Source organism: Serinus canaria, chromosome 4, assembly GCF_022539315.1.
Source record: "Serinus canaria isolate serCan28SL12 chromosome 4, serCan2020, whole genome shotgun sequence".
In the NCBI taxonomy this organism is placed as follows: Eukaryota; Metazoa; Chordata; class Aves; order Passeriformes; family Fringillidae; genus Serinus; species Serinus canaria.
In genome coordinates this window covers 22,379,643-22,406,211 of record NC_066317.1, presented here as the reverse complement: position 1 = coordinate 22,406,211, position 26,569 = coordinate 22,379,643, and the positions used below count along the sequence as shown (strand labels likewise).

Genomic DNA, 26,569 nt, shown 5'->3' with positions numbered 1-26,569 from the left:
AATGGTCCCCCTGGGCAGATCCAGCTGTCTTAGGGTGAACATGGAGCAGTGCTGGCTCTGGAGGCAGCCCTCAGGCTGTGCCTCCTTCAGGGAGCTCCTTCCCTGCCCCTTCTCAGCCAAACACACCAAAATAGCTGCAGTTACACTTCATTTACTAAGGCTGGATGGGTGTCCCTGTAGGTGTTGTGACCAGGAGCACATGGGGTTTAACTGACAGTGGAATTATCCCCAGAAAAGGCTCCTCAAATGCAACCAGGGGAAAGTGCTGTTTTACTGAGCTGTTCTCTCAACCAGGCCCGGCTGGACAGGAAAAACCTGTTATGTTCAGTGTGCTTTTTGAAAAACTGGGGTTTGAACTGTTTCTCTGGCATCATGAGTGACACTTGGACCTTATGACTTCTTAGATACTGAAATTCTCTGTAGGGACCTGGCTATGAGACCTCTGAGAATGAAAATCTTGCCAAGTTACTGCTTGTTCTTGAAAAAAATGTTACGTTTTTATTGGATATGTGTGTAAGTCAAGCTTCTTTGGAGGTTAAAGTGTAACTCAATGATGAAAGGTTGGTTGTGAGGCACATCAGAAGTAGTTCTTCTTGCAACTTCATTAACTATATCAACATAACTCTTCCTCTTTCCCCCCAAAAATACAGTAAATAATTAAAATACTTTGCTCTCGGTTCAGAGCAAACTGTTCTGTAGAAACCACCTGTCTCACTTAGACATGAGTTACAAGGGATTTAGAGACACTAACTGCTGTTCAAGTGAGTCTCCAATGTCAGAATAGGTGGCCCAAATGTACACAATGATTTTTTTTGTGTGTGTGTATGCATTTTTTTTAAATTAATGATAATTTTAATAATGATAAATTGTTCTAAAACATAACATGAGAATTAAAATCTTTCACATATTCTTTGTTTGGATAGTCAGACTCACCCAGGTCAGCTGCAGACAATGTTTTTCCAGGGACAGCATTGAAGTGACAACAAGTATAAAAGCCTTTATTTGCCATGGGCCTGTACTGAGCAAGTCTGTATTTGTTTTGCTTGTTTGGCAGAGACTTCCTGTATTTACAAACCCATAGAGGGATTAATAACCAGTCTTACTCCATAGCTCACTCCAACAACCATGCTAGGCTCAGGCCAGAAGCACCCCTCCCAGCAGAACACAACTTACTGAGGGAGCATTTGGGACAAGGTCACTTTCTGTCCTTCCTGTCTGCATTGCAGTGTGAACTCGGACAGACTCATAAATGGAAGGTTCCTCCACTTGCCGTGGGTAGGGATGCTTCAACACAATTAAAGTTCCTGGAGAGAAAAGAGCAGGAGTAAATCATCTGGCAAGTCCAGCTTAGAAAATAACTTGTCAGTAGCTACATCTCTGAGGAATGGTTAATTTCAACTATTCCTAAAATCCAAAAGGTAGCTGTGAAAACTGTAAATAGATGGTACCTTTTCAAAACCTTTACCCCTGCAAATGCTTGCATGAAATCTCTTGACTTATTAAATCGCTTTCCTGCCCAAGAGGCTGGCTTGGAGGGTAGGCAGGATGCTAAACTAGATAGGAGGCTCAAGAGTCATGGTGTTTGCCAACATGCCACTAGCTGGTGCTTAAATCACCTAATCTGTCAGAGCTTTGGCCACAGGTTTCCTGACAGTGAAGCCACGTTACCATCGCCCTCAACTGTTCTTACCACAGCTCTCCCCAGTTACACTTTTCAGTGTAGCCATTCTTCTTTTTCTCCAAGTAAGGTCATGTTTATTGCATGCTCCCTGAAAAAAAAACCTGCATTCTCAGTAGTGAATGTATTGTACTTTTCAAAATAGTACTTTTGTACTTTTAGTACAATAGTACTATTGTACTTTTCAAGAACATCCTTGAAATAGTAATGCTCCACCATTACTCCATTCTTTAAAAATAATGTCACAGCATACCAAATGCTGCTCCATTTGCATTTATGCTGATATTGCAGCTCTTAAAGAGGAGGGATGCTAGAACTGGCAGCAACTTGGACTCGAAACCTACAGATGTGTAAGTAATTTAAAAGTATTCTGTAATGGGAAGGGCTAAAAAGAGAAGTGAAAAAATTTGTATTTGAAGTAACTAGCTGAAATCGGTTTGCAGGCACAGGGGGTGTATGCAAATGTGATCTATTCAACGTGCTGTAGGTGGAAAGTCAATATTGTTTTTTTTCTATCTGGCCTTGCAGAAAAATTATGCTTTACCATTTGAAATAAAATTGAGAACAGCTCCATCACATTCCAGAGGAACTACTCCTGAGCTGTTGCATAGAATCAGGGTATCATAATCTGTACACCATGGATAAAAAGTTTCATTGCAGAAATGGAAGGACTAACATAACATTTTATACAGTATTTGTTTTCTAATAAGTTCTCTGTGGATTTTTTTGTTTTTGCCTCCACAAAGGCAATTGTACAGAATAAGCTGGTTATTATACACAAGATCTAGCAAAAGCTGCACTGTAGCAAGATGATTCTGCCACATCTGTATCTGCTGATGCTTGGATTGGAGGTGACTCTGATGAGCCCCTACCTCATTTTTGACAAAACATGGTAATGACCCAGGAGAAATTTGACACCTGTGTCTGAAGGAATAAAATATATTATGTTAATGAGTGTTAATCCTCTCTTCTCCTCTACTGTTTTCCATGGTACGGTAAAGTGGAAGATTTCTTGATATGATATTCAATTTTATTTTTTTTTATTTTGTAGCACATCTGACTTAGAGATTTCACAGAGCAAGTAGAATCTGATTAGGAAAGGTGGCAAGTGTTGATTTCATCCACAGAGATCAGATAAAACCAATGCCTTGCTTATTAGTGTCTGTAACACATGCAGTGAAGGAGTGAGGAATGGGGAAATACAAGTTTTATGTCACCTGAAATCTTTACAGGGCTAGGCCTGTGGGTGCATGCCTGATTTCCCAGGAAAAATAGCCCACTGGCACAGAGCATACATGTGGGAGCTCTGTGTTTGAACCACTCTTGAAAGCAATTTAAAAAGAGTGTTTTGAAAGAAACAAGATACAATATTGAGTGTGCAACTGCATTTTTCTTGGGGGAAGAAACTGGCAAAGGAGCCCTTGAATTTAATGTTTGGGTTAGCAGAGTACTGGTGCAAATTTAGTGTGTGTGACAAGTTACAGTTATTGCATGTGCCAGCTATCATTTAACTGGGCTCTTGCATACATAATTAGTACTGCTCTGAGTTATTTGCATACACTTGCCACAGAGAACACTGAAGTTTTGGCATTAACTTGTACTGACATGTCATCCACTCTTACACTTGAAGCTAAACATAAAACTGACATTGCCATGATAATATCCAGTTTGTTTCTCCAGGGATTCTAGCCTGATGGTGTTCAATTCACTTGTAGGAATCAAGTTTAATATTTTGACCCTTTAATTCAGGCAGCACATTGGTTGTTGGAGAAACTTGAGCTTTTCTCTCTCCTCTTAAAAGCAAGAAAAATCACTGTGATGGCAGATGGCATCAGCATGGTGATGGCACTGCAGACAGAACAGGAGAGCAGGTTAAAAACACATTCCCTACAGGAAAGAGGAGCAAAACATTCTAGGCTCCTTCCTTGGACAAAGAATAGTGAGGTGAAACAATTTCAAGTCACTTTTCCATTTATTCTTGTTGGGGGATTTCAACTTCATAGATGAATATTTATTTCCTCACTAGCACTGTGCTTTGGTTTTACTGGTTTTGAGAATGTTCTAATCCCCCTGGTATTTTGAAATCCTTCTTCCTCTGAGAAATTGAAAGGAACTCACAGCCCTGGTTAGCAAAAGCCCAATAAGCTTTTTGTGGTTTATCTTCAAAGAACTTGAAAGATTTTTTGCTGTGGAATTTATTTAGATATAAATATAAATGTGAATTTATGAACACTTTAGCAGAAGATCTATTTGCTAGCCCAAGAGAAGCTCCTTTTAGTTAGACCTTTGTGAAGCATGGCTACAAATGTGCTCATACACACAATATGGCTCTCCTTACCTGTTTCACTTCCAATTAAAGGCTGGTTTGCAAAGTGCATGACCAATTCTTTCAAGCTAGAAAATTCATTGAATCCAAACTTGAAAGAAGTTCCTGTGTGCTCAACATGGAAGTGTTTCACAGAATCTTTACCCCTAAAATAAAAGAGGAAGATTTGTCAAAACGTAAATGCCAAAGGCATTTTGCAGATACAATCCTTATTTAGCATCTTTCACTGCAGGGCCCCAGATCACAGGCTGCCAATCACTGTCCTAGTAGTAATACTACTGCCAGTACTGTCCCTCACTAATTCTCAACACAGCTGAAAATCAGATTTTAGTTGCTGACTTACAGGTATGAGATGATGAAAGCCTAGAAAGGTCAAGCTGGTTGATTTAACTCTTGCATCAACAAAAAACTCACAAAAGAGATTTAAAGCCTTCTGCCTAAATAGGATGAAATTTTTTCACTTACTGGACTTCAGCCTTGAGGGTGTACTCAGTATATGTCTTGCTTTAAAAGCAGCATCCCAATCTTACTGAAAATGTCTTTGGTTTCCCTTTGAAAAATAGGCTGTCTCTGTTTTGCACCCAAACAGGTTTAATAACCTAATTTTGAATATCTAGGGCTTTAGAACTTGTTTGCTTTGTCTCTGTATTTGGATGATTGGTTCCACTATGCTGGGCACTGACAAACATGAACCAGGGTCCTTGTTCTGTAAGGGAAGTGACAGCTTTTGTTTATGAAACCTGATGGCATTTAGAGAAGTGTGCAAGGTCTCACTTCCTGGGCAGGCAATTATTTTGACTTCAAAAGACAGTGAAGCACTTATTGCAAATATTTCTCCAGTGAAAAAGATACTTTTGTAAAAGTTACTAGCACCCAAAACAAACTGTCTGAGGAAAAACTTACACAGCAAATATACTGGAAAAGTGTGGTGAAGAAAATGAATTGTAGCATCTCTTTCATTGTTTATTGCACTTCCAAAGAAGATTATGGTTTCAAACTGGTATTTAAAGATTTATCTTTGAACAGTATTTATGATACTGTAGAAAACAGAAGAAGAAGGCCTTTGTGCCCCTCACTGTTTTGTGCTACAGTCAGCTGGGGCACAGCAAGCCAAGTGCAAATACTCAACACCAGGGCAGAGCTGCTGTGACTCTACTGCAATTACAGGGGTTTCCATCTTTTTGTTTAATTTCTCAAGACTATGTTGCAATGAGAGCAAATTCTACTCTGCTTCCTACTTGCCTTTCAAACTGGCTAACACAGCAGGGGGAGGGAATTTCAGGCACTACTCGACCTCTCTTCCTACAGCTGTCCATGAAAACCTCAAGGGATGGCTAAGCAGTTTTTCCTTGAAAAACCTCAAACTATAATCATGACCAAAGTTCCTTGTGAGGCTGAGGCAGAAAACAAAGTAAAAGCTACAGAAGATATTTCAGGACAGAAGAGAAATGACAGCTAGAATTGCTGAATTTATCCTTATTCTACTATTAAGTTTTAATATTAGCCAAAAAACTGAAAGAAAACATAACACTAACCAGTAAAAAAATTGAAAAACATTTAAAAATCAAAATCAGTATTCAAAGGAGATGTAACAACAGAAACTGGCAGAACAGAATAAAAGACCAAACTTCAGACTGGGCTATTCAGTTCATATGGTAATGCAGTGAGTGATTCTCACTACATGAAGAGCTGAACAAGAGATTGGAATGGGCCTGAAATAGACTTTTGCAGGTCTTCTAAGGCTAGAATCTATTCAAGCAGCAAATTTATTTTCATTAATTAGCACTTCTGTTTCCTATTAAAAGAACTATTTAAATTTTGGTTTATTACAATAAGTTGTTTGCTGAAAGTCCTTTAAAACTACCTTCAAGATACATATATATATATTTAATTGGCTGAGGTAATCTCAAATAATGCTTAACAATTAAAAGTAAAAAAATATTAACCAGAAAAAGAATTATTCACTTAAAATTACTTTTTTTTTTTTTTAAAGAAAGCTATTGCTTATAAATGCCCCTATTCTTTTTTGCAACACTTGCACTGAATTCAGTCATTGCTACTCTGAATACCCATTTTGGAACATCACCTTCAGATCTTTTGGGCACCCTTTGTATAAATGGCTGCCTACAGTGGTAATAATTTCAACAGTGTGTGTATAGGCACACTTGCTCCTAGATCTTCTGTCAGAAGTGGGTCCAAGACCTCATTGTTGCCTTTCCTGGGGAACAGGGTATGTGCAAATCGGACTTTGCTCAGTTCTCAAGCAACTGCTCTTCCAGACTGTAACAGCTCCTGGTGGTGAATATGCAGAAAGCCACAATCTCAAGGGCATATGCTGTGCTCCTGTCAGGGGTGTAAATAATCAGCAGCATTACACAGATCAAAGTGACTTTAGAAAGTTACTGTGATTCAGCTGAGTTGGGGTCAAAAATTGTTCAGAGGCTCAGTTTGCAGCAGGAACGAGATTGCATGCACCAGTTTAAAATTTTGGGCTAGAGGCTGCTTTTATCATACAGTTGTCAAAGGTTACAAATATTTTTTGGGCTGGTTACCTCCACCCAGCCAACATGCAGGGAGTACCTTGTGTGTCTAATGCATCCTTAGGTTGCCTTGCTGAAATGTTGTGGCTTCTCTCCTTCTGGGAGATTCTTTAAATGTGATTCCATAGTGAAGTAACCAGGCCAGGCTTCCTCTGCTCTGTATTGGTTGTATCCTTGAATAGTTGTGCTCTAAATTGCTGTAATTGACTTCAAGGCCCTGGCATTGATCACTCACCAGGTGCTATTCAATTTAGTCACACAGACCTGGCTAAGACTGAACCTTAGCACAGAACAGAGGAGTAAAACCAGCCAAACACTGAATCATCCTTCAGAGGTGATGGTTCCTATACAGGGATTCAGAAACTAGTAAGATTAGCACCTGTTAAATCTTTGCTGCTCATGTCCTCATCATAAAACTTTTCTACTCCCACCAGCTGTTTCTTAAGCTCTTTTAACTGACATGCAGATTTTTATCGTGCAGACTGAAAATTTACAGCCATTCTATAGAATTATGTTTTCTACCAATAAGATTAAGTAATGATTTGGAAAAATTATAGAAGTTGTCAAATCCAGTCCAATTTTTTTTCCTCTAGCAAAATGTCATTCAGTGGGATTACACCAATAGGAATATATTTCAAAATAGTTTAAGCCCTAGGGAAAAAGAAAAACCTGTAGTGCATATGACATTCAAACATGGAAGAAAGTGCAGCATTAGATTAGCTCACCCTGTCCATAGCTTACCTTACAGAGAGGGAGTACAAATCTTCCCTTTCATTACTCTTCCTCAAAAGATAGCTCCCGTCCTTCCCGTTGGAGAGCAGCAGCGCTTCTGCTGTGTGTCGGGTGAGATTGTCATGGTACCACCTGGGGAGACACAAGGGGTTAAAGCATCCTTCACTCCAATGCTGCTTTTTGGAGCAGGGTTGGAAAAGCAGTGTTAGTTGCAGTCCTTCCTCTACAATTTTGAGTTACCACCCCCCTCACAGGCACTCAGAGATTACACAGATCTGTGCCCCTTGCAGTGGCCACCTTTTGATACAGTCAAAAAACTATTTTTCCTTAACACAAACTTGTGTACAAACAGCTGACTGTTTTTCTGGATATAAAAACTCTGCAAATTCTGCTTGCATGAGTAACAAATTACCCAGGTCTGTGCTGATAAGGTGAAAGAATCTTTGGGGGGCATAGAGAATCCTTTGTCTACTTTCAGAAGCTGCACTTCCCGACATATGTATGTTCTTTGGTACACATCCTCTTCTGGGCAAACAGGCAGTGCTTAAATTCCTCATAAACTCTGAATTTCCCTCAATGCATCTTCACTGCCAAGAACTGCAATTAAACATGCTTGCCTAAGCTTAGAATTAAAGGTGACAAAATTAAGTGATAAAATTTCAGTGAAAATTAAGATATCTTGCTGCTGTTGGCTCTTGGCCAGGTGTGATCTGACTAAGAAAGGAAAGCATCTAAACACTGTTTTAATTTATCTTCAGTAAAAATTACCTTCATTTTTTCATAAACTTTTGCAAGGGCTTCACATGGAGAAAACCCTGCAAAGAAGTCCAGGAAGTGCAGTTTATGAGTTTGTTTCTGTTCAGAATGTTCCACAATGGAAACACCCAATTTTTTACAAGAGACAAGGGTCTCACTAGAAACGAGCCTGAGACTGAACACAAAAAGATGGACCTGTAAAAGGTTGGAGCTGAAATCCTGCAAGGCACGTGATAATAACCATAGCCATGCACACACACATGAGGCTCTGGAGCAGAAGGAGGGAGGGAAACTACACCCAAGGCTCTGCTGGGAGCAAGCTTCCCTTGTCTGTATGTGGAGTGGTGCCAGGTCACCTTTCCCTTCCTTTTACATGCCTGTAGCATTGGGAGCAAAGCCTGTCACTGCTTCAGCCAAAGAAACACAGTTCCACTGAAAGCAGAAGTGCCATGGCAGCACTTTCCACAACTTGTAGTGTGGCAGTCAGAAATGAAACCAGGTGTAATTGTATCCTCTTTCTCTCTAGCTGTTCATCCCAAGTTTCCACCAAACTTGGCATCTCACACAAAGCTTTAACTCTGGATTTGGACGGCTGCCTATTTGAAAGGCCAGCTGGCTGATGAATTGCTTTATGAGAGACTGCAGACTGTTAACCCAGAGGAAGAGAAGATCCATGTGAAACTCAATACAGGCAGAGCATTGCTGTTTTGGCTCTAGAATGTGGTCCATCTACACAGTAGAATAAAATAATGAATATTTAAAGAGTCAAAGTGTCATCCTCTGGAACACCTGTTAGCCAAAATCCACTTTGGGATTAACTGCCCAAGTAAGGAACAGGCAAATGTCAGATCATTCCTGATGTGAGCAGGATGGTACCAGCATGGCCAGACCTGCAGCTGAGAATGCAGCACTGTGTTTTGGGTGGGATTTTGTAAGGCTGTTTGGCTCACTTTGGTGTGAAAGAAGCAGATGTTGAGAAAATCTGTGAGTGGTCACTGTCAGGAAGGAGGCAGATTTAGTTTGAGGTTGCTCATAACTGCGTTGTTACCTTATTTCCAAAAAACACCCTTTTACTAAACTTGAAAGAGAAGTCACTTAAGTTTAAAAAATGCTGTGTTTAAATTCACACTCTCTTTACACATAAAAGACCAGTGACTAATGAAATGTTACTACTATGCAAAAAAAATAGATAAACCAACCAGAAACCAACAACAAGCCCCTTAATTGGGAAAATAATGTTGTTTGAAAGCACACTTTTAAAACTTTGCTGACAAGGCTGTACCAGTTTCTTGCCCAAATATGCTGTCTCAGACAAAAGTCTCTCAAATGTTACTATGTTCCTCTTGTTCAGCTCAAAAAATAGAAGTAGATGGGAGACAGTAATGCAGATCTTGGTGTCAAAGGGACTGTTACGTGTAGTTTTGGGGTTTTTCTCTTCCTGACTGTGACAGATAGTTTGATCAGGTTACTTCAATATTCCACTGTGAAAATGGTCACACAAACTTTGTTCCAATAGCATAAACACAGGTAAAATATTAAAATGCTGACGAAAATTTAGAATTTGCATCACAGACCACCAGGAAGGTAAGCAAATACACACCCATGCAGTCTGCTCTCACAATCAAGCCTGAGCTGAAGTTTAGGTTGTCTTCTGAGTTACACTGGGGCAGGAAACAGTTGATACAAAACACAATACTGTATCTACCTTCATGCTGTCTTAAAACAAGAATTAAGGAAATTAAAATACTTTACAAACAATCATGTCTTTGAAGCCCCTAGAAAGTCCTTCATAAGGTGAATTGTCTTAAATCTTTGGGTTTGAACATGATGGATAATGTTGGATAAATGGATGTTTCTGAAGGTCACTCCAAAAGTCACCTTTATAGAGTCTTGTATTCACTACAAAACAAGTCCAGAAATCTGCTCTGTACTTTGACACCTTTCAGACTCAAAACCATCAGTAGTGTAAAAATTGCCTGAGGTTCTTGATTGAGATTTCTCTGAGAAACCCAAGAAGAAAGATAGATTAAATTCTTTCCTTGCTTCAAACCCACTTCTTCTGGCTGCCCTTGGCCTTGTACGCCCTCCCAATATGTATACATACTTCTGGGAGGTTTCTCTTTTCTAATTATTTCATTTCTTCTATTAAAAAAAAAGTGTGGTCAACTTTTTGGGGTTCCCTTTCTACAATTTGACTAGCAATCTCAGGCTCAGAGTTTATAGCTGCTGTCATTTATCCATTCTTGTTACTTTAACTTCATCCTAAATGACATTAAATCTCTTTATCCCATCCATGTAAGCATGCTTGTGTTGTCACTGTGTGTCTTGTTGAATGGCCATGCCATCCTTCCTGCTCTTTGGAATGGCCAGGGAAGGCGTGTCTTAGGATGGGCAAGCACAGCCAGTGAGATCACTCTTGCCACTCTTTGAAAAAGAAAGCATTTTCAGACACCAGCCTATTTGTTATGCCACACTGCATTGCTGATAGCATAGAGGAAGGACTTCACTGACAGCTTTTACAGGAAGGAGAAGAAATGAGTGCCCCAGAATGCCCAAACTCATCAGAGCACTTAGCCTCGCCCTGAAGATCTGTCCCTCCAGTCACCAGTGGGGTTTCCCCATGGAATAAGCTGGGGGCTGCTGTAGTACAAGCTGTGACTGTGCTGGCCAGCTCTGCTAACCATCACAGCTCCAGAACAGGATGCACTCACGTTAAAATCTCTTCTTAGGAAGATCTCTCTGTAGTTAATGCAGCAAGTAGAGCTACCTGCACCATGGTGAAGATCAGGAATATGTTACAGCAAAGTCTGGGGTGGGAAACATCTTGTTCAGGTTAGAACATCATCCTCAAAACGTTCATTCGTTCTTTGACAACCCAAGCTGTTCCAATGAAAAATGTTAATGAAACTTCATTTCTGTGTCCTCTGCAGATGAGCACCCTTAGGTATGGCATCTGTCATTTCTGATAATTCTGTTTTCAAAGAAAGCATGTGGATATTCTGCAAAAAAAAAAATCTGCCTGTTTTAATAGGGGCTGCTGAATAAACTGTAGCTGGCATCAGGTGGGTAAACTTTTTAACAATAACAGAGTACACAAACATTCATCCATGAAAAGGTGAATGCTGAGTGACTTGCATAATTCTCTTCTGAGCCATTTTTATGTGCAAACTGTGTAACATCCAGTAGAAACACTTGCTTTTCTTCCTCATGAAAATGAAAGATAGTAGCACCAAAAGAGAGCATGGCTGGAAGTTCTGGCTGCTATTTGGTGTGAGTGTTTGGAGTGACAACTCTGCAGTATGCCCAGCTACCAGATAAATGCAGTAGGCAGAAACACACTTAGTTTTTGTGTCCTTATCAGATGTTCTCAGACAGGTGTAGCCTGGATAGAATTGGAAACCGTGTGCATGTTTGGCTTGTTTTTGTGGAAAAGTCAGGCAATTCAAAGTTCCTTCTGTGGAGCAAGAAGGAGATTCTTGGTGTTCAGCTGGGTGAGCTGTGCTCTCTTCCCAGAAGGTCCCTCCCCTGCTGCAGCAGGGGCAATAGTGCTGGTGCCATGAGGTGGGTGGAAAGCACTTTGGCTCTCTGAGCTGCAGGAGCCAAGCAGGAACACAGCAAGTCTAACTGATCTCTTGTCCACCTCTGAAAGGTAACAATGACCCAGGTTACTGGGAAGATCAGCCACGTGTGCTCCCAGTAGGACGTCACTCCAGTAGTACTCACAGCAGTTATTTACCCTCAGTTGGTTGACTGGATTTTTTGTTGTTTGTTTGTGGGGGTTTTTGTGGTGGTAGATATTGTCAAGTTTTATGTTTTGTTGTTTGTTTGTTTTCTTTAATTAAATATGTCTTCTACCACAAGGAGTTGAATTTGCTCACACTTTGAAACTATATTGTAGCCTCAAATATGTATTCCCACTCTCAGGTTAAAACACTAGATCCGTGTACTGCTTGATGGAGTGCATGGGAAGGCACTAACTTATCTCCTCTGGGTGGATGCAATGCTTTTCACACACCTGTGCTCCAAAAATGACTGTAAAACTGACTCACTAGTCCTCTATTTTTGGCACTCTGTATTTCAGCAACTTCCAGCTCTTATCTGTCAAGTTTAGTAGTTTGGGATTTAACTTTTTTTTTTTTTTTCTAATATCACACCCTAGAAACATTGTCCACCATCTGAAAATTGCAAAAGGGTTCTCTGTACCTCACATCACTAAAAGTGAAGTTCTGGCCATGTTTTTAATGGTGCATGAGTTGACAGAGCTCTAGAGAATCTCCAAAAGGGCAAGAATGCTAAGACAAAAGTTACAGATGTCAGGCAACCAAATTGGTATTTATTAGACATCTTTTCAATCTGTTAGACTGAAATTCACAAAACTGTGTAAAGTACTTTGCTGGAATATAAGAAAGCCATTATATGGGGGAAAATAATTTTAAAATAGAAATAAGAGGAAATAACATCATAGTATCCAGTCTTAAGGTCTGTCTTCTAACTGTAGACTTTCACTAGTTCATCTTCTGCTTTTCACTTCCATTTTCTCTCCCCCTTCTTTCAAGTGCCTTCATTCTGATCTTCATCCATTATTTGGCCCACTTTAATTTTTATCTTCCTTAAATTAGAAAATAGAGATTTAAAAATTCTTATGACCATTTACCCTGTTCCAGTCTAACATGTTCCTCAGTTTCACAATTTTATTATCACCTGATCTAGGCCTGTGGCTTAATTTATCTTCTGTAACTAAAACTAAGCATGGAATGTATTGTCCAGCCCTACAAATATCATCTGTCATGGTATTGTCAGACCTGAAAGGGCATAAAAGTTCTGCTGCAAGGGGTGACAAAGAAAATTTGGAGTGTAGAAGGGGAAAAAAGGCTACAAAAATTTGTTTTCTCTTGCCCTGTGCCTTTCATTTTTGATAAACAAAGTGTCACCCAGACTAAGCTGTGTAGGGATGGGAACTGTGCTACCAGAGCCGCCTGTAATTACCGGGATGACGGGATACTCCACATTCTCACCTCTTGCGCAAGTAACTGCACAGCGGAATTCCCCAACCTCGCAGTGCGTGCTCAGCCTCAGGAGCTCCGCTCTGCTGTTTGCTGGCTGTGCTTCAGCTCTAACAGCAACAAAGGCAACTGGAGAAGGGATTGGCTCCAGCAATAACCCAAGAGGCCTTCAGAGAAGAATCCCATTGTCAGTTTCCTTTTCCTTTTAAGCAAAGGTGCTTACATCTCTTTTGGCAAACTTCAGTGTTCCCTTTTAAAAATTTTGGTAGATTTAGGGACAAAGCTAATGGGTGAGGCAACAAGTTTTTAAACACGTGTTCTGCTTTTGATCTTCCTTCTCACTGAGCATTATGTCCACCTATATACACGTCAATACAAGGAAGCTGACTGTAATCTGTATTTTCCCTACATTGCTGACAAGTTTCCATTCTGTTGAGCAGCTAGCCTGGTAAACTATGAGCATATCCTGGTACTCAGCCTTTTCTCTTAAGAGTAAAGTCCTTCCCATTTCACACTTCTTTAAACCTTATCCAGCTTCTTTGATTTTTGTACCGGAAAGCAGAAGCTTTAAAATAAACTGCTTCAAATTCACCCCCAAAAGTACGTGAATGTTGAAGCTACTTCTCATTTGAATGACCATTGTCTCTGTTGGACACACACTCCTCACCAGAACTGGGTCTCAGTTGTGCTGGATACTGCACCAGCTGTCAGGGGAACTCTGCAGTGTGAGAGTAGGGGACCGAGTTTAGGATGGAAAACCCTTGTGATGACTGAAAATTTAATTGTATGCCCTGGAGAGTGATACACCTATTTGTCAGAGCTGAAAAAGTATTTACATTAGGAGATCTTTCAGACTGTGCTACAGGAATGTCTGCTGCATGAAGGCTTAAAGAAAGGGCCTTGTTTAATAATTTGAAGGGATTCTTTACCTGGCACTGCTTATTCAACTTTAAAGCATTTAACTCAACACACTTCCCTGAAGGAGATGCTGAGTATTCTGTGGAAGGGTGAAAAGTTTAGGTTTTCCATTGAAGTGGAAGTAAAATAAAGAAGGTACAGCTTTAAAAGTGCATATTTGTAGCCCTCTAATTTGTACTCTTTCCTTCTTATGGATACCACATTAAGTACCACATCAAGCTGTATTTCTACAAGACTGTCTATGAGGATGAACCCCTTGCTGTTTATAGGCACATGTTTCTGGCATATATTAACTCAGACCACATTGTGGAAATCAGTAAAAGTATGGTAATAGCTGCAACTATTTTTTCTTTCCTTCTTCCCTGTAGACTCTGCTTTAGGATGAGCACAATCTTATATATGTAAAGAAAAGGTATAAAATGGCTACTCTGGGTACCACTGCAGTGACTTTACTGAATTTCGTACCTGCTAGGTGCTTCAGTTACCAGGCATTTCATTAAAATATTCTTTTAAATATGGGAAAGTAGCACCAGTGTGGAGATAGTATTCCAAGCTACTTTGTTGCACTCCAATTTGTTCACTGAGTGAACGAACCACAAAAATTAGCAATGAATTGGTCCAAATCCACAAATAATACTTGGGAAGCAAAACACCTGTACTTTTTCCATCAGTTCTTTTTGAAAGCAGAGCTGACACTAAAGCCTTTTTGCTTTGTCAGAATGATCACTGGCCTTTCTTCTTCTTTGCCTCCCCTTTGCCTTGCTGCCACTGATCCCACCCTGCCTGTGCCCACCCGCGCTGCTCCTCCAGCCCTTGTTTCTCCTTGCCCACAGCAATGCTGCCGGTGACAAAGTGACCCAAGCCTTCCTCCTGTAAAACCCAAAACTAACTGGCAGAAAAAAATGGGCGAGTGACATAAGACAGGGAACAAACTCTGTTGCAACCTTCAGCCCTCCTTTTTGCTCCTGGCCTTTTGCTTTTCGGTGAGCGTGATGTTCTCCTCGCAGTGGCTGTGAATTGTCCCCTGCCGTCCCTCCTGAGGCCCCGGGCACCTTTGGGAATCCTGCTGCCTCCCGGAGCCCAGCAAGGACAGCAGATCTCCAGACCAGAGCCCAGGCCCAGCTCCAAGGAGGCAGCTGAAGGCACAGGGTGGGCAGGGATCTGAGGACAGGTGTGGGTTTGGTGCTCCCTGGGAACGCAGGGAAGTGGCACGGCCCACCCCGGGCTCTATCCGATGGCGATGGCTTCAAGGCCACGGAGGTTCTCCGAGGGAAGGTGCACCCCTGCCACCAGCTCCCCACTACATTCGAACCGTGTGCCCGCGCTCTCGGGTTTCTAACTATTCTTTATTTCTGCCGGTCCCCTGTGCCAGCCCCTCACCCCCCCTCCATCAAGGGACGAGGCGCTGGGCTTCTCCGCGGGCCCACAGCACCGGAGCGCCTCGGCGGCCCCGCTCAGACTGACCCGCCGTCACCTCCCCATCCCTCACTTCGCCACGACACCCAGCAGCCGGAGCCAGCAGCTCCCACCCCGCCAGCCCGCCGGGTGTCCCGGCACGCCCAGGGCTGTCCCCGAGGGCCCCGCGGTGCCGCTTACCCGAGCGCCAGCAGCTCCCGCTCCAGCGGCGCGGCGGGACGCGGCTCCCGGCGCTGGGCCATGCTCCGCGGCTGCTCCGCCGCCTCCGCGGGGCTGAGGAAGTGCGGGCCAGCACCTCCCCGGGCGGGACCCGGCCCCTCCCGGCCCCTCCCGGCCCGGCCCTCGCCGCCCCGGAGCGCCCCGGCCCGACGGTGAGACCCCCGCCCTCGGCAGCAGCGGCCAGAGCCCCCTGGCTCCCAGCGGTGCCCGGCGTGGCTCGCATGCTGCTAACACACCTTGGTTTGTCGCCAGAATAATTCATACCTCCCGTTGCTTTAACCTGTCCCTCCCAGAAGTTCGTATTCCAAAGCGTTTCGTTGTCCGCTCGTTTTGCTCCTGCAATCAATCCGTGAATGCCCCTCGCCTCTTCTGTGTCCGCCGAAGCTCTCTGCGAGGAAATCTGTGGAGGTGAAGTTTGTAGATTATTCTGTAAGTGTCAGGTGCTCAGTTCTGTCCCCAGACAGCCCCCAGAGCCCAGGGGCGCTGTGCCTTACAGCTTTCCATGGCCCTGCCGCTGGATTGCCAGGGAAAGGGGATGCTGCTTGCCCAGGGTCTGCCCCGGCACCCGGACCCGCTGATTTCCGTGGCGATCCTCCGTGCAGGCTTTGAAGGGGTCACGCTGTCTTTCTGAAACAGGAATAGGAACATAAACTGCTAGAAATGTACAGCTTCATTCCCTCTTTGGAAGTATCAAGAGGACTGATCTCTGTGGATGAGAAATTTCTGAGTGTTATCTGGTGTCTGTTCTTTCTAATGCTTAAACAATCTCCTGTGATACTAGAAGTTATTTGTATTCCCTGATACCTCATGGACATTAATTATTAAAGGTGTGGCAGATTCCTTACTAAACTTATTTGACAGAAGGACAGGACTCCACCAAAAAAAGAAAAAAAAAAAAAAAAGAAGGCAATGACAGAATGCTCCTTTCCAGTCATAGTGAAGTTTTCACCAGGTATCCAGGACTAAAAGTTGTTTCTGAAAAAACTGGTATTTAGAGAGGATGGAACAGCTACTTATTTTCCCACAAGCAGTCCTCTGAGCTCAGTGTGGAGCTAAGAGTCATTTGGAACACGATTTTTTAGCAGATCCTGCTGGTCTTGGGGAATCAGTTTTGAAAGCGTTTTTCTAGACTCCCAAATGGGAAAATCTTCGGAGAGGTTCCATGTGTCAGATCAGACTGTCCTTTGAGCTTCTAATTGTGGCTGCAAGGTGCTCTGCTTCTGTACTTACCTGTTCATGTTGACAGGCAGACATTCAGTTGTAGATAAAAATTCTGAAAATGAGCTGGGGGTTTTTTCCTTACTAGGAAAACTAAAATTTTTTAGTGGGGAAAAATATCTTTTTCCTTTTTCTGAGTTTTCCCCTTCCTCTATTGCTTGTTGAAAGCTTGTGATCTGATACTCTCTTTGGTAACCTGACTTTGAAATCCACAACATTTGTTAAATAGATGCTTTGATGTATCCATGGTTTGCTTGCATTTGGTGGATAGATTTATTTATTATTGTTTTCCTGTTCTGGTTTGATTTACCAGTGATGAACCCATTCCAGGTTGTCTTGTCTGTTCTACTGATAGAGGCAGAAAAGCACCTATGAAAATTTTTGGGTTACAGAGGAAAAGGCACAGAAGGAAAAATTAATTAAATTCCAAGCAACAAAGAGCCAGAACTAAATTTTAGTAAATTCTACTTTTATCACTAATAGTCTTAAAAGTTCAGCAGTGCAGACTCAAAGGTGGTTTCCAGCCCTTGTGTAAACCATTGTGTTTTGTGCATCACTGTGTTGTGGTGGGAGGGGGTTCCCATCTGGGAGGAGACACTTCCTCTTACTCTGCACCTGAGAGTGCAATGTTTCCTCTTCATTTGTAGGAAAAAAAAAAATCTAAAAATTAAAAAAAAAAAAAAAAAAAGGCAGAAATTGTACTCTCATGAATCAGAGACCGTCTTTCCCTTTAATGAAGTCCACTTGATTTTGGGTTTTTGGCACAGGTTAGCCACTGGACAGAGAGGCTGCAGATTGCCAGCTTGTTCTTCCCCAAAGCCAGAACACTTCAGTGTCTGTGTTTTGGTCCCGTTCCCAAGCACGGGCATCCCTGTTGGAGGAGTGGTTCCGTGTGCAGGGTGAGTGCTGTGCAGAGCAGACCTGTAGATAGCAGCAGTGCTCTGGTGCTTGCAGCTCAGCCCGAGTGCTGCTGGCCACACAGCACCCCCAAAAGACACTTTGGCTCTCTACTCATCCCCTCACAGCTGTCAGCTAAAAACCAAAGTGGGATTAAATTAAAGAAACTAATCTCTCCAAATCATTCTTGAATAACAGCACCATCTCACAGGAAACAAACACCAAACCCCTATTGTTTTAAATTTAGGTCATGAAAAACAGAAGAACTACGGCTGTCAAAATGGGGAGGGTCAATAATGATCAATGCATGGGCAATTATTCCTTGTGTTGTGTCACACTAGGGTTATTCCAGAATGCCATATTTACCAGCAGACTTCAAAACCCAGTGAATGCTTTACAGTGCAGCCACCAGGTCTCTCAGTCCAGCAGCTGTTTGCTTCTATGATAGTGCTTTTGGAGACTGTGCAGAAATTGTGGGATTGCTAGGTGAGCTTGTATCACGTGTCCTGCAAGTGTTCAGGTCCCAGAATCATGATGGTTCTTCCAGGTTTTTGAGTTTTTATGCAGCAATTGTTTAAAACTGTTTGAAAGGTTTTTGTTTTTTTTAAGTAGCTGTAATTTTGTACTTTATGATATACTAAATTATTAAAGGAGAATTTGACTTAGATAGGCATGTGACTAATAAATAGATATGATTTCTGCAAAAACATAATTAAATAGCTCCAGTTACTTGACAGAACATGGCAGGAAATAATTTTTTTTTTTTTCCTTTTATTATTCCACCTTCTAATAACCTGAATAGATTACAGATAGCTGTGAACCATCCAAGCAAAGATGGTCAGCCACAAAGACAGTGATTTCACCCAAATGAAAAAAAAAAAAACCAGAAATATCACGAAGCCATTGTTAACCTGATTGGGATGAGGGGCAGGTTGGGATGGAGCACAGTGGGCACCTGCAGAGCACAGGTTTCCTACACAACAGAGAGCTGGCCATTGATTTATTCCTTTTAAAGTGACTGCATCTGATAATTCTGCAGTGCCCAAGACATCTAATCCCTATTACCCTCAGGTATGACCCCATGGGATTCTGTGAAACTCTAAAGCAGCTACAGAAAGCTTTCCACCGTGTTCAAACACAGGATGCACATTAACATCATCTTCTGAAATTAACCTGATTCTTCCCATCTGAATGTGGCACAGATTGTCTTGGAGTGTTTATTGGAAACAATTATTATGCTGGAAAACACTTCAGATATTGGATGTCAGCATAGTGATGAGTTTACTTTGTGGATTTTGAGGCACCTAAGGCACGTTTATTCAATGTGTTTCTAATGTCCACAGTCAGCACATTTCCAGAATGTGCCAGCTAGCCCTGTATTGGCTGCAATCTATTCAGACAGGAAACACAGAACAGTGGTGAGAAAAGGAATTTGAAATTACCCAAGTTCCTAGGGAAAAATGGCTTGAAGACAGATTGTACAAAAGGAAGGGTTGTTCTTGCCCCATTTTCTCCACAGTTTGGGTGCGGCAGGGCTTCTACAGCTAAAGATCCCAGTAGCTGTGCTGCTGTCAGGGTTCATTCCCCAGGCTTGGATTAGGAACACGTCTCCACTGAGGCACAGCAAGAGGTGCAACAGCCATGCCCTCCCAAGCCTTTTGGAGTTTCCTGCCAAGTAGGATAGGCCCAGCCATGTCACAAAGGAGTATGATTATGTATGGGATCCCAGAGATATTAATTTAATAATTCAGCTTTATAAGTCTCTTAACTCTGCCCCTAGTAAAAAAAAAAAACTAGCATTCTTCATACTCTTCACGATGTGACTTTTGGGACCAAACATAGTTATAATTTCTAACCTCATGCACTTTCTCCTCTTGTTTGCTCTGGGAAATTCAGCTACTCCTCTAGGGCTAAGTGCAGGAGGATTTTTTTTTTCTGGTTTCTGAACTTAAACAGGGACACAGAAATAAGTACAGGAAGTTTTCCCTGATGCTTACTAAATTTTTTCCTAGCCCTTGATTGCTGTGTGCATAACCAGGAGCTGGAGCATGTATATTTTGAGATGATGGTGGGAGATTAAATGCCTCTAGCTAGACAGCTGTGTTGTTGCACGTGGTTTGGTTTTCACAGTTTCAATAATGTGGATAATAATGTGAAGACTATGTGTTTCCACTTTCAGTTCTACAAGGAAAACTTTCTAGGAACTTTGTCAATCCACTTTTTAATGTGTATGTGTGCTTGAAGCCTTCAATATATTTTTCATGTCCTCTTAGACACAGCCAAAGTCTCTTTAAAACTTCCCACTTTAGAGCAGTGTCATGCTCTCTGAATAGATGTTGTGCAAATGTTTTTCCTGTCCAGCCAAACCCCAAGAAATAAACCCAAACACCTAGAAATTATTTTTAAATTAGAAAATGTGGGTTTCAGTGGCTGTTAGTGGCAGCACACGTGAGGAGGTAGGGGAGAGCAGCTCTTGCTGGCAAAGGCCAGGGTGAGAGGCAAGGTTGGAGACAGGCAGCTCCTCTTGTGGGCCATGTGGTGCCTTGAGCCAAGTGACCTGCTGGTGGTTCAGCCTCTTTCCAAGAGGAATCAGACCTGGCTGGTGAGTCTGTGCTCCGAGATAACCCAGTAATTAAAGCTGTAGAGAGGAGGAGCCTCTCCAGGCTGCAGGTAGGGAGCTGCTCCAGGTGGGGAGCACCTTCAGGGCTGGAGACCTGAATGTCCCCATAACTGTGTCCTGCAGCAGAGCCCAGGGTGCCAGCTCCACCTCTGCTCTGGCTCCCAGCTCCTCAGACGGCATTACAGTACCCATGGTCGAGCCAAGGCAGAGACTGCACCCAGAGCAGGACTGACCCCACACACCGGTGCCCACCATGCACAAAAAGTGATTGAGAGGCAGCTCGTGATTTTAGGCTTTGGTAAAAGTCTCATGAAAAGCTAGGCTTAGGTAAAAGTGTCATAAAATACAAAATGAAACTGTTTAAACTAAAGATGCGGTAAGGGGAAAAAAGGCTGAGAACAGTCTTACTTGCTGTTTCGTAAATCTGTTTGTTGTGCACTCTTATTACAGCTCATAAATTGGGATTTTTTTCATTTTTGGTTTTTGCAGCTTTAAAGTTTACATTTGAATAACATAAAATCAATAACAAATTATATATATTATAAATAACATAGAATATAAAATTATTCTTAGTAGTATTAGTATTATTAGTATACAAATATATCTGTGCACTAAAAAACTTGATAGCCCTGTCACCTTATGCAACTGTTTATGGATACAGGGAGACAAGCTTTGGGAGTAATACCAAGACCTGAGTAGAAAGAAGCTCATAAGAAGAAATTATTTTACCCAAATAAAATTATGTTATGTCACTAGCTCTGAAACCATTTGAATGTTGCATCATTTTGCATTTTATGGCACTGCTGATGCATAAAGCAGGATGCTGAGAATCTGGGTGAAAGTGGGGATGCAGCTTGCTTTCTGAGAGCAATGATTGCAATTATAGTGCCTTTTCCTTGCAGAAGGAGCATGGTTTAATATGTTAACATTATGTGAGCATAATACGTTAGGGTTATCCCAGAAGACATCTTTCTGGAATTACAGATGCCAGGCATTTTTCAGTGCCTCATCAAGAGCACAGTTCACTGCCAGTTGCTAATTTAAAGATGTATATGCCTTGTGACAGGTCAATTTTTTCCTAAAATGAGTAAGAGCCTAGCCTTAGGAAGGATGCAGGAGCTTTATAACTAATATTTTGTGGACCCTAATTGGTCTAATGGGTGTTCAATGCACTGCAAATGCCTGGTATGGATGGCTGCTTCTCCTACCAGCACATGGCACCAATGACCATTTGCAAGCCAGCAGCTTCATCTTCCATTCCATTCCATGTTCAGGCACTTCAGTGACTTTAAAAACCAGCACTCTGTCACACTAACACCTAAGAGCAGTCTCCTGGCAGGGTCCAGGTTTTAGATAGAGATCCTCTCCAGAAGCCTGGTCTTTCTTACCTGAGATGTCCATCTGGCCATGCTTGCAGGCATGATCTCTGCATGCCCATTTCGGGGCAGCTGCTGCAGTGGATCTCTCCTGCAATAGTGGGAGAGGTTGTGCACGTTGCTGTGCCCAGCACATTCTCCCTGCTCAAGGGGACGAGAGCATGTCCTCTGCTGGTTTTGGTGAGGGGGAAGCCGAGCTGGGGTCATCTATGGAGGATTGTGCAAAAAAGAGGAGAGAGCCATGGATGCAGGCAACTATGCTATGCTTTCCTGCAGAGCTTTCAAAAAGCACCAGGGCTGTTGCTTGGCTTGTATTTAAACTGCAGATATTGTCTTCTTTTTTCTTTTTTTTTTTTCCCCCCAAGGCGAGTGCGTTTGGCCAAGTAGCACAGTAGGGGGTATTAAAAAATCCTGCCTGACCACACCGCTTCCCTTCCCTATAGCTATTTATTGTACCATGGAGCACAACAGCTGCACTGGGCAGCCACGTGACACACAGGTCTGGCCTGTGCCAGCATTTCAGTCAAGCCCTCTTATTTATACTGCGACTTTCATAGCAGCCATCTCACCCCACCTCACCGTTATAATTAGAGCTTGAAAACCGGTTCAGATAAACATAACTCAAACGTTAAAAATCTCCAAACTGATTGACATAAACAAGTGAAGTAGTGAGGGGCTGGGGAGTCTGCTCAGATGTGTCCTTGTCGCCGTGATTTTGGCAGAGTAGGCAGGCTCTGGTTTGAATGAAATACAGCTTTCAGGTAGTGGTCTTTGGTTCTGTTACCTTAGAGCAGAGCCGGGTGCACTCATGTTTAACTGCTGTAAAGCTGATATAGCTCAGGCCTTGTCAACACTGTGGGTGTGCTCCAAGTCCAGCCACTGATCTAATTTCACTGCAGATAGGCGAAACTAATCAAAGGACAGTTGTATCCTGCAGTACAGGTGCCTGAAATGCAAGCTGTAATTGAACAAAGAGAGAATTTTTGGATGACCCAAGAATGAACCAGTGAGGATTTTTCTGGGTTAAGATGAAGAATTAAGGAAATTTGGATTTGAGACACAAACTTGATACTGTAAAGAAAGTAGAGGAGGCTCTTAGAAACATGGGGCTTTTTTTGTTATTCTGGCTTTCAGGGAGTTAGGAATCTCCTCTTTGAACTCAGAAATGCATGCTTATTCAGTGTGTGAGTCAGCTTTCTTTCTCAGTTCTGACAGACTGTAAGTTTTAATACCTGGAACCAGAATTTGGGACCTGTTGTAGGCCACCTTTATTTCTTGACATTTCTCCAGTTTTTACATTTAGGGCATGTCATGGGTTGGAGGGGAACTGGGCTATGAGTGAGCTCACAGGAAACCCTAAGTTTGAAACATGAAATTCATAAGGTGCTAGCTCTTTACATCATTATTTTTATGAACATTAAAATTTAATTAACTTCTTTCTTTCCTTGAAAGGATTTGATAACTCAGTAATCTGTTTGCCAGAGCTGGAATAAAACCAAAACCCCGTGGTCTGCAATCTATTAGGAAGTGTAATTATGCACAAGGGTCAAAGCCCCCAACTTACATCCAGGAAATTTCAGTTATTTAAACTACATTTCTTGTCTATAATAACCCAGATCTTTGCAGCCTTAAAAAAACATAGTGCTGGCCAAATATATATGCTATACCCACAAAAAGCATTTTACTAACTGGTGTAAAAATTAAATATTGCACAAATACAAAAAGCACAAGAGCTTCATGTATAAGTCAGGCTTCCCTGCCATATTTTTGCAGGGATCATAGGATCTCCCCTGGGAATCATCCTCACAGGTAAGAGTCACACTCTAAATATCCACCAAAGCAAAGAGGCTGCTGCAGGCTCCTGCAGCACTTCACCACATGTATATTGCTGTTTTACTTGAAACGCACAGAACCGTGCCACCCGAGGGTTTCACAGCATGTGCCAGTGTCAGACAGAGATCTGTTAGCTTTTGTGCTCCTGGCATGGCTCCAAAGTGGTCACAGAATAGCACCAAGTATTGGAGATACTTAGCCAGAAGCCCAGGTGGGCTGCGTGGCTCAGTAAAGCCAAGCAACTTGTACCACAGCCAGGAGCAGAGCACAGGTGCTTTACAAGCAAATCCCTTTCTGTATCACTAGGGAAAATTTGAAAGTCATTGTCTTCTGGGATGGAAATGGCTTGGCAGACAAAAGAAATTATGAGACTGAAACTATTTTTAAGCTGCTAGAATGAAGTTCAGTTGCTTGGGAAATGCTGCTGAAATGCAAGCTTGGTTTAGTACAGGTTTAATAGCAGTCCTGAGGCTGACCAAGATAAACTGAATCTCTGTGAATGAAAAGTTCATTGAACAAAACCATTCAGTATAAAAAATGCTGGTTCAACATAGAAATCTCAGAATATAGCAATATGTTTATCTGCTTGAGTTAGTGAACATTATTTTGACTTCTGTATCAGTTCAAGTCATGTCAGAGTGTTTCTGGCAAAGCTGCAGCCAATGGCTTTATACCCATTGATCTGGATGTAACAAAGCTCCAAGAAGCTGAACAGCAGTTTTTCTGTGGCATATTTTGCAAGTGATAAAAATCCATTTAAATAACATGTGCATGTTCATAATCGTGTTCATCAAAGGGGAGCTGCACATCCAGCATACCTTGGAGATGTCTCACCAGCGCACAAATAGGGATCTTAATCAGCATCTCCAGAAAAAAAAAAAAAAAAAGCAAACTGTGGAGTCAGGTGTGAGGGTGAAGGTGGGGGCAGTGTGTTTGGTGCCAAGAAGTAAAATGTCACTTTGATTCTTCATCTGCTATCATGGTTACAAGAAATAACCTAGGCAGCAGCAGCTCCCATTAGCACTTTGAAAAACGAGCTTTTGCTTGTTTGGGATTCAAGGTGAAAACTGCTTTTTGGATTTTTAAGTGGCAGGTTCTGCTCACATTTCTGGGCTGCTTCACATTGTGGGAAGGTTCAGCTGGCTGCTCTCTACCACCAGCATGTAGTTTAGTACTCTGTGTTTCCTTTAGGATTTAAATACAGGGAGTGTAAACGATCCTCCTTGCAAGTTACACAGCTTGCCACCAGAAAACCCCTTATTTTTCTGTCCTCCTATTTTGCTTTGACATTTGGAATGTATAGAAATACAATACATTGAAGCAGAGCTGTTTCAGGGATGTCCAAGCATAATCACACAATCACACTGGTGAGTAACAGCAGCAGCAGGGGAGGAAAGGGGAAATCTCATCCAGGAGGAGCTGGCACATGGCTGGTACTGTGGGTCTGTCAGGCCCTTCAGAGTGATACAGGAGCAGATGGTTATCTACAGGAGCACACACTGCAAGGAAATAAAGGCTGCAGCAGATCTTCCATGATCAAACCCTTTGGCTTCAGGGAGCCCTCCTACTGTCAGGCTGATAAATAGGTCTTTCTTATTACAGATTTTTATCTTGCAAAAAAAGCAGCATCCGCAGCCATGTCGTTGTGGAAATCACCTCAGAAGCCTACTGCAAAACTGGGGAAAAGATGTCTAGGACTGAGATATTTTGGAAGGATATCCTGTGCTTGCAAAATATTATTGAGCATAAGCTGTAGTCAAGCCAAGGCAAAGCAAGCTGGTGCTGTGGCACCTTACTCAGAGAAGTGGGCTAAGAAGGTATCTGTCAGAGAGCTCTTCCCCAAAGCCCTCCCAGTGATTGTACTCAGAGAAGCAAGGGTCTCACATAAAGCTGGGCTTGGTTTAGACTACCTGGTCATCTACTAAAGAGCTTGGAATGTCAAATTACCAGGGAGAGAGAGTCCTTAGCCAGGCTTTTAAGTGACTCAAGCCAGGACAGATGGAAAAATGCTGTTCACAAGAGGTAATGTCCATGTGCCCTTCTGAATGCAAAGAGGTGTAATTTTAGTGTTTTCCAGCAACATCAAAGTAGAATATTTCTTTTGCAAGGGCGGAAATAGCCCAAATTAGTCAAATGGTAATAATTCCATAAGCCATAGGTAGGTTTTGCAGTGTCAGTGCAGTCCATGCACTCCCCCATTTCCACTGCTGCAGGCAGAGAGGGACTTCCAAATCTGATCTCACTCACCCAATCTGATCTTTCTCTCAAGAACAGTTCATTCCAGCCTTTCCATCTGTACAGGAGGCTCTGAAGGTGTGATAAAAAGTAGTTGCTGATCATTTAATCTGTGCACCAGGATGCTGCTGACAAGTCCAGCACCTGCAGGGCAGCTGAGTCCAAAAAGAAACCCTTCTTGTGGGAATTGCAGCAAGTAGGTAGGCTGCTGTGGCAGTCACATTCCTTCAGAAGAAAATACAGTATCCTGAGTGGAAAAAATAGAGCAAAGTGCCCTTCCTTCTCTGGCAAGGAGGTGTACTCAAGTATTGTTAGAGTGGATGGGCTCCTGTATGCCAGCTACGTGCTTACAAAATACCTGTGGCAAATCCCTTGTTTGTGTGAGGGATGCTTCCCACCTATGTTTTATTCCAAAAGGTTTCTTTTGAGAATAGAGCATTGTGATTTATTTACAGAGAAGAAAGAAATCAACATGCAAAGCTCATATTCCAAATTCTCACTGATTTTACTGCTGAAAATCAGCTGTTCCGACAGCTGAAAATACTTGTCTTTAATATGTGTTGGGAGGGAACTAAACATATGACAGAGAGATGCACATACAGAAGTTCTTCTTGAACAACCATTTCCTTTTCCCCTGCATTTCAACCCATTTCTACCTGTTGTCTTAAAAGCCCTGTGACTGGATTTCTGAGTGAGAACATGAACCTCTTTCCTTTGGGCAGAGCTACAGCCCTTCTGAGGGAAGGTGCTTTCTGTACTTTCCCTTTGCATGGATTTCCCCATCTGTAAGGCAGGGATGACA

The 26,569-nt window shown here is 42.3% G+C and overlaps 1 protein-coding gene across 2 annotated transcripts in view; it reads right to left on the bottom strand.

Moving 5' to 3' along the window:
* The window catches only part of DAPP1 (dual adaptor of phosphotyrosine and 3-phosphoinositides 1), a 55,243-nt gene that overhangs the window by 5,488 nt on the left and 23,186 nt on the right, over positions 1-26,569 (bottom strand). The window contains exons 1-4 of one of the 2 annotated variants that reach the window (XM_050974218.1): positions 15,550-15,631; positions 7,286-7,408; positions 4,017-4,150; positions 1,174-1,304 (exon numbers count right to left, since the gene is read on the bottom strand). In XM_050974218.1, the coding sequence (XP_050830175.1) occupies positions 1,174-1,304; positions 4,017-4,150; positions 7,286-7,408; positions 15,550-15,611 (450 nt within the window). In that variant the 5' untranslated portion in view covers positions 15,612-15,631. Of the gene's footprint in view, positions 1-1,173; positions 1,305-4,016; positions 4,151-7,285; positions 7,409-15,549; positions 15,632-26,569 lie in introns of those variants that run through there. The other variant, XM_050974216.1, reaches the window with a different exon arrangement.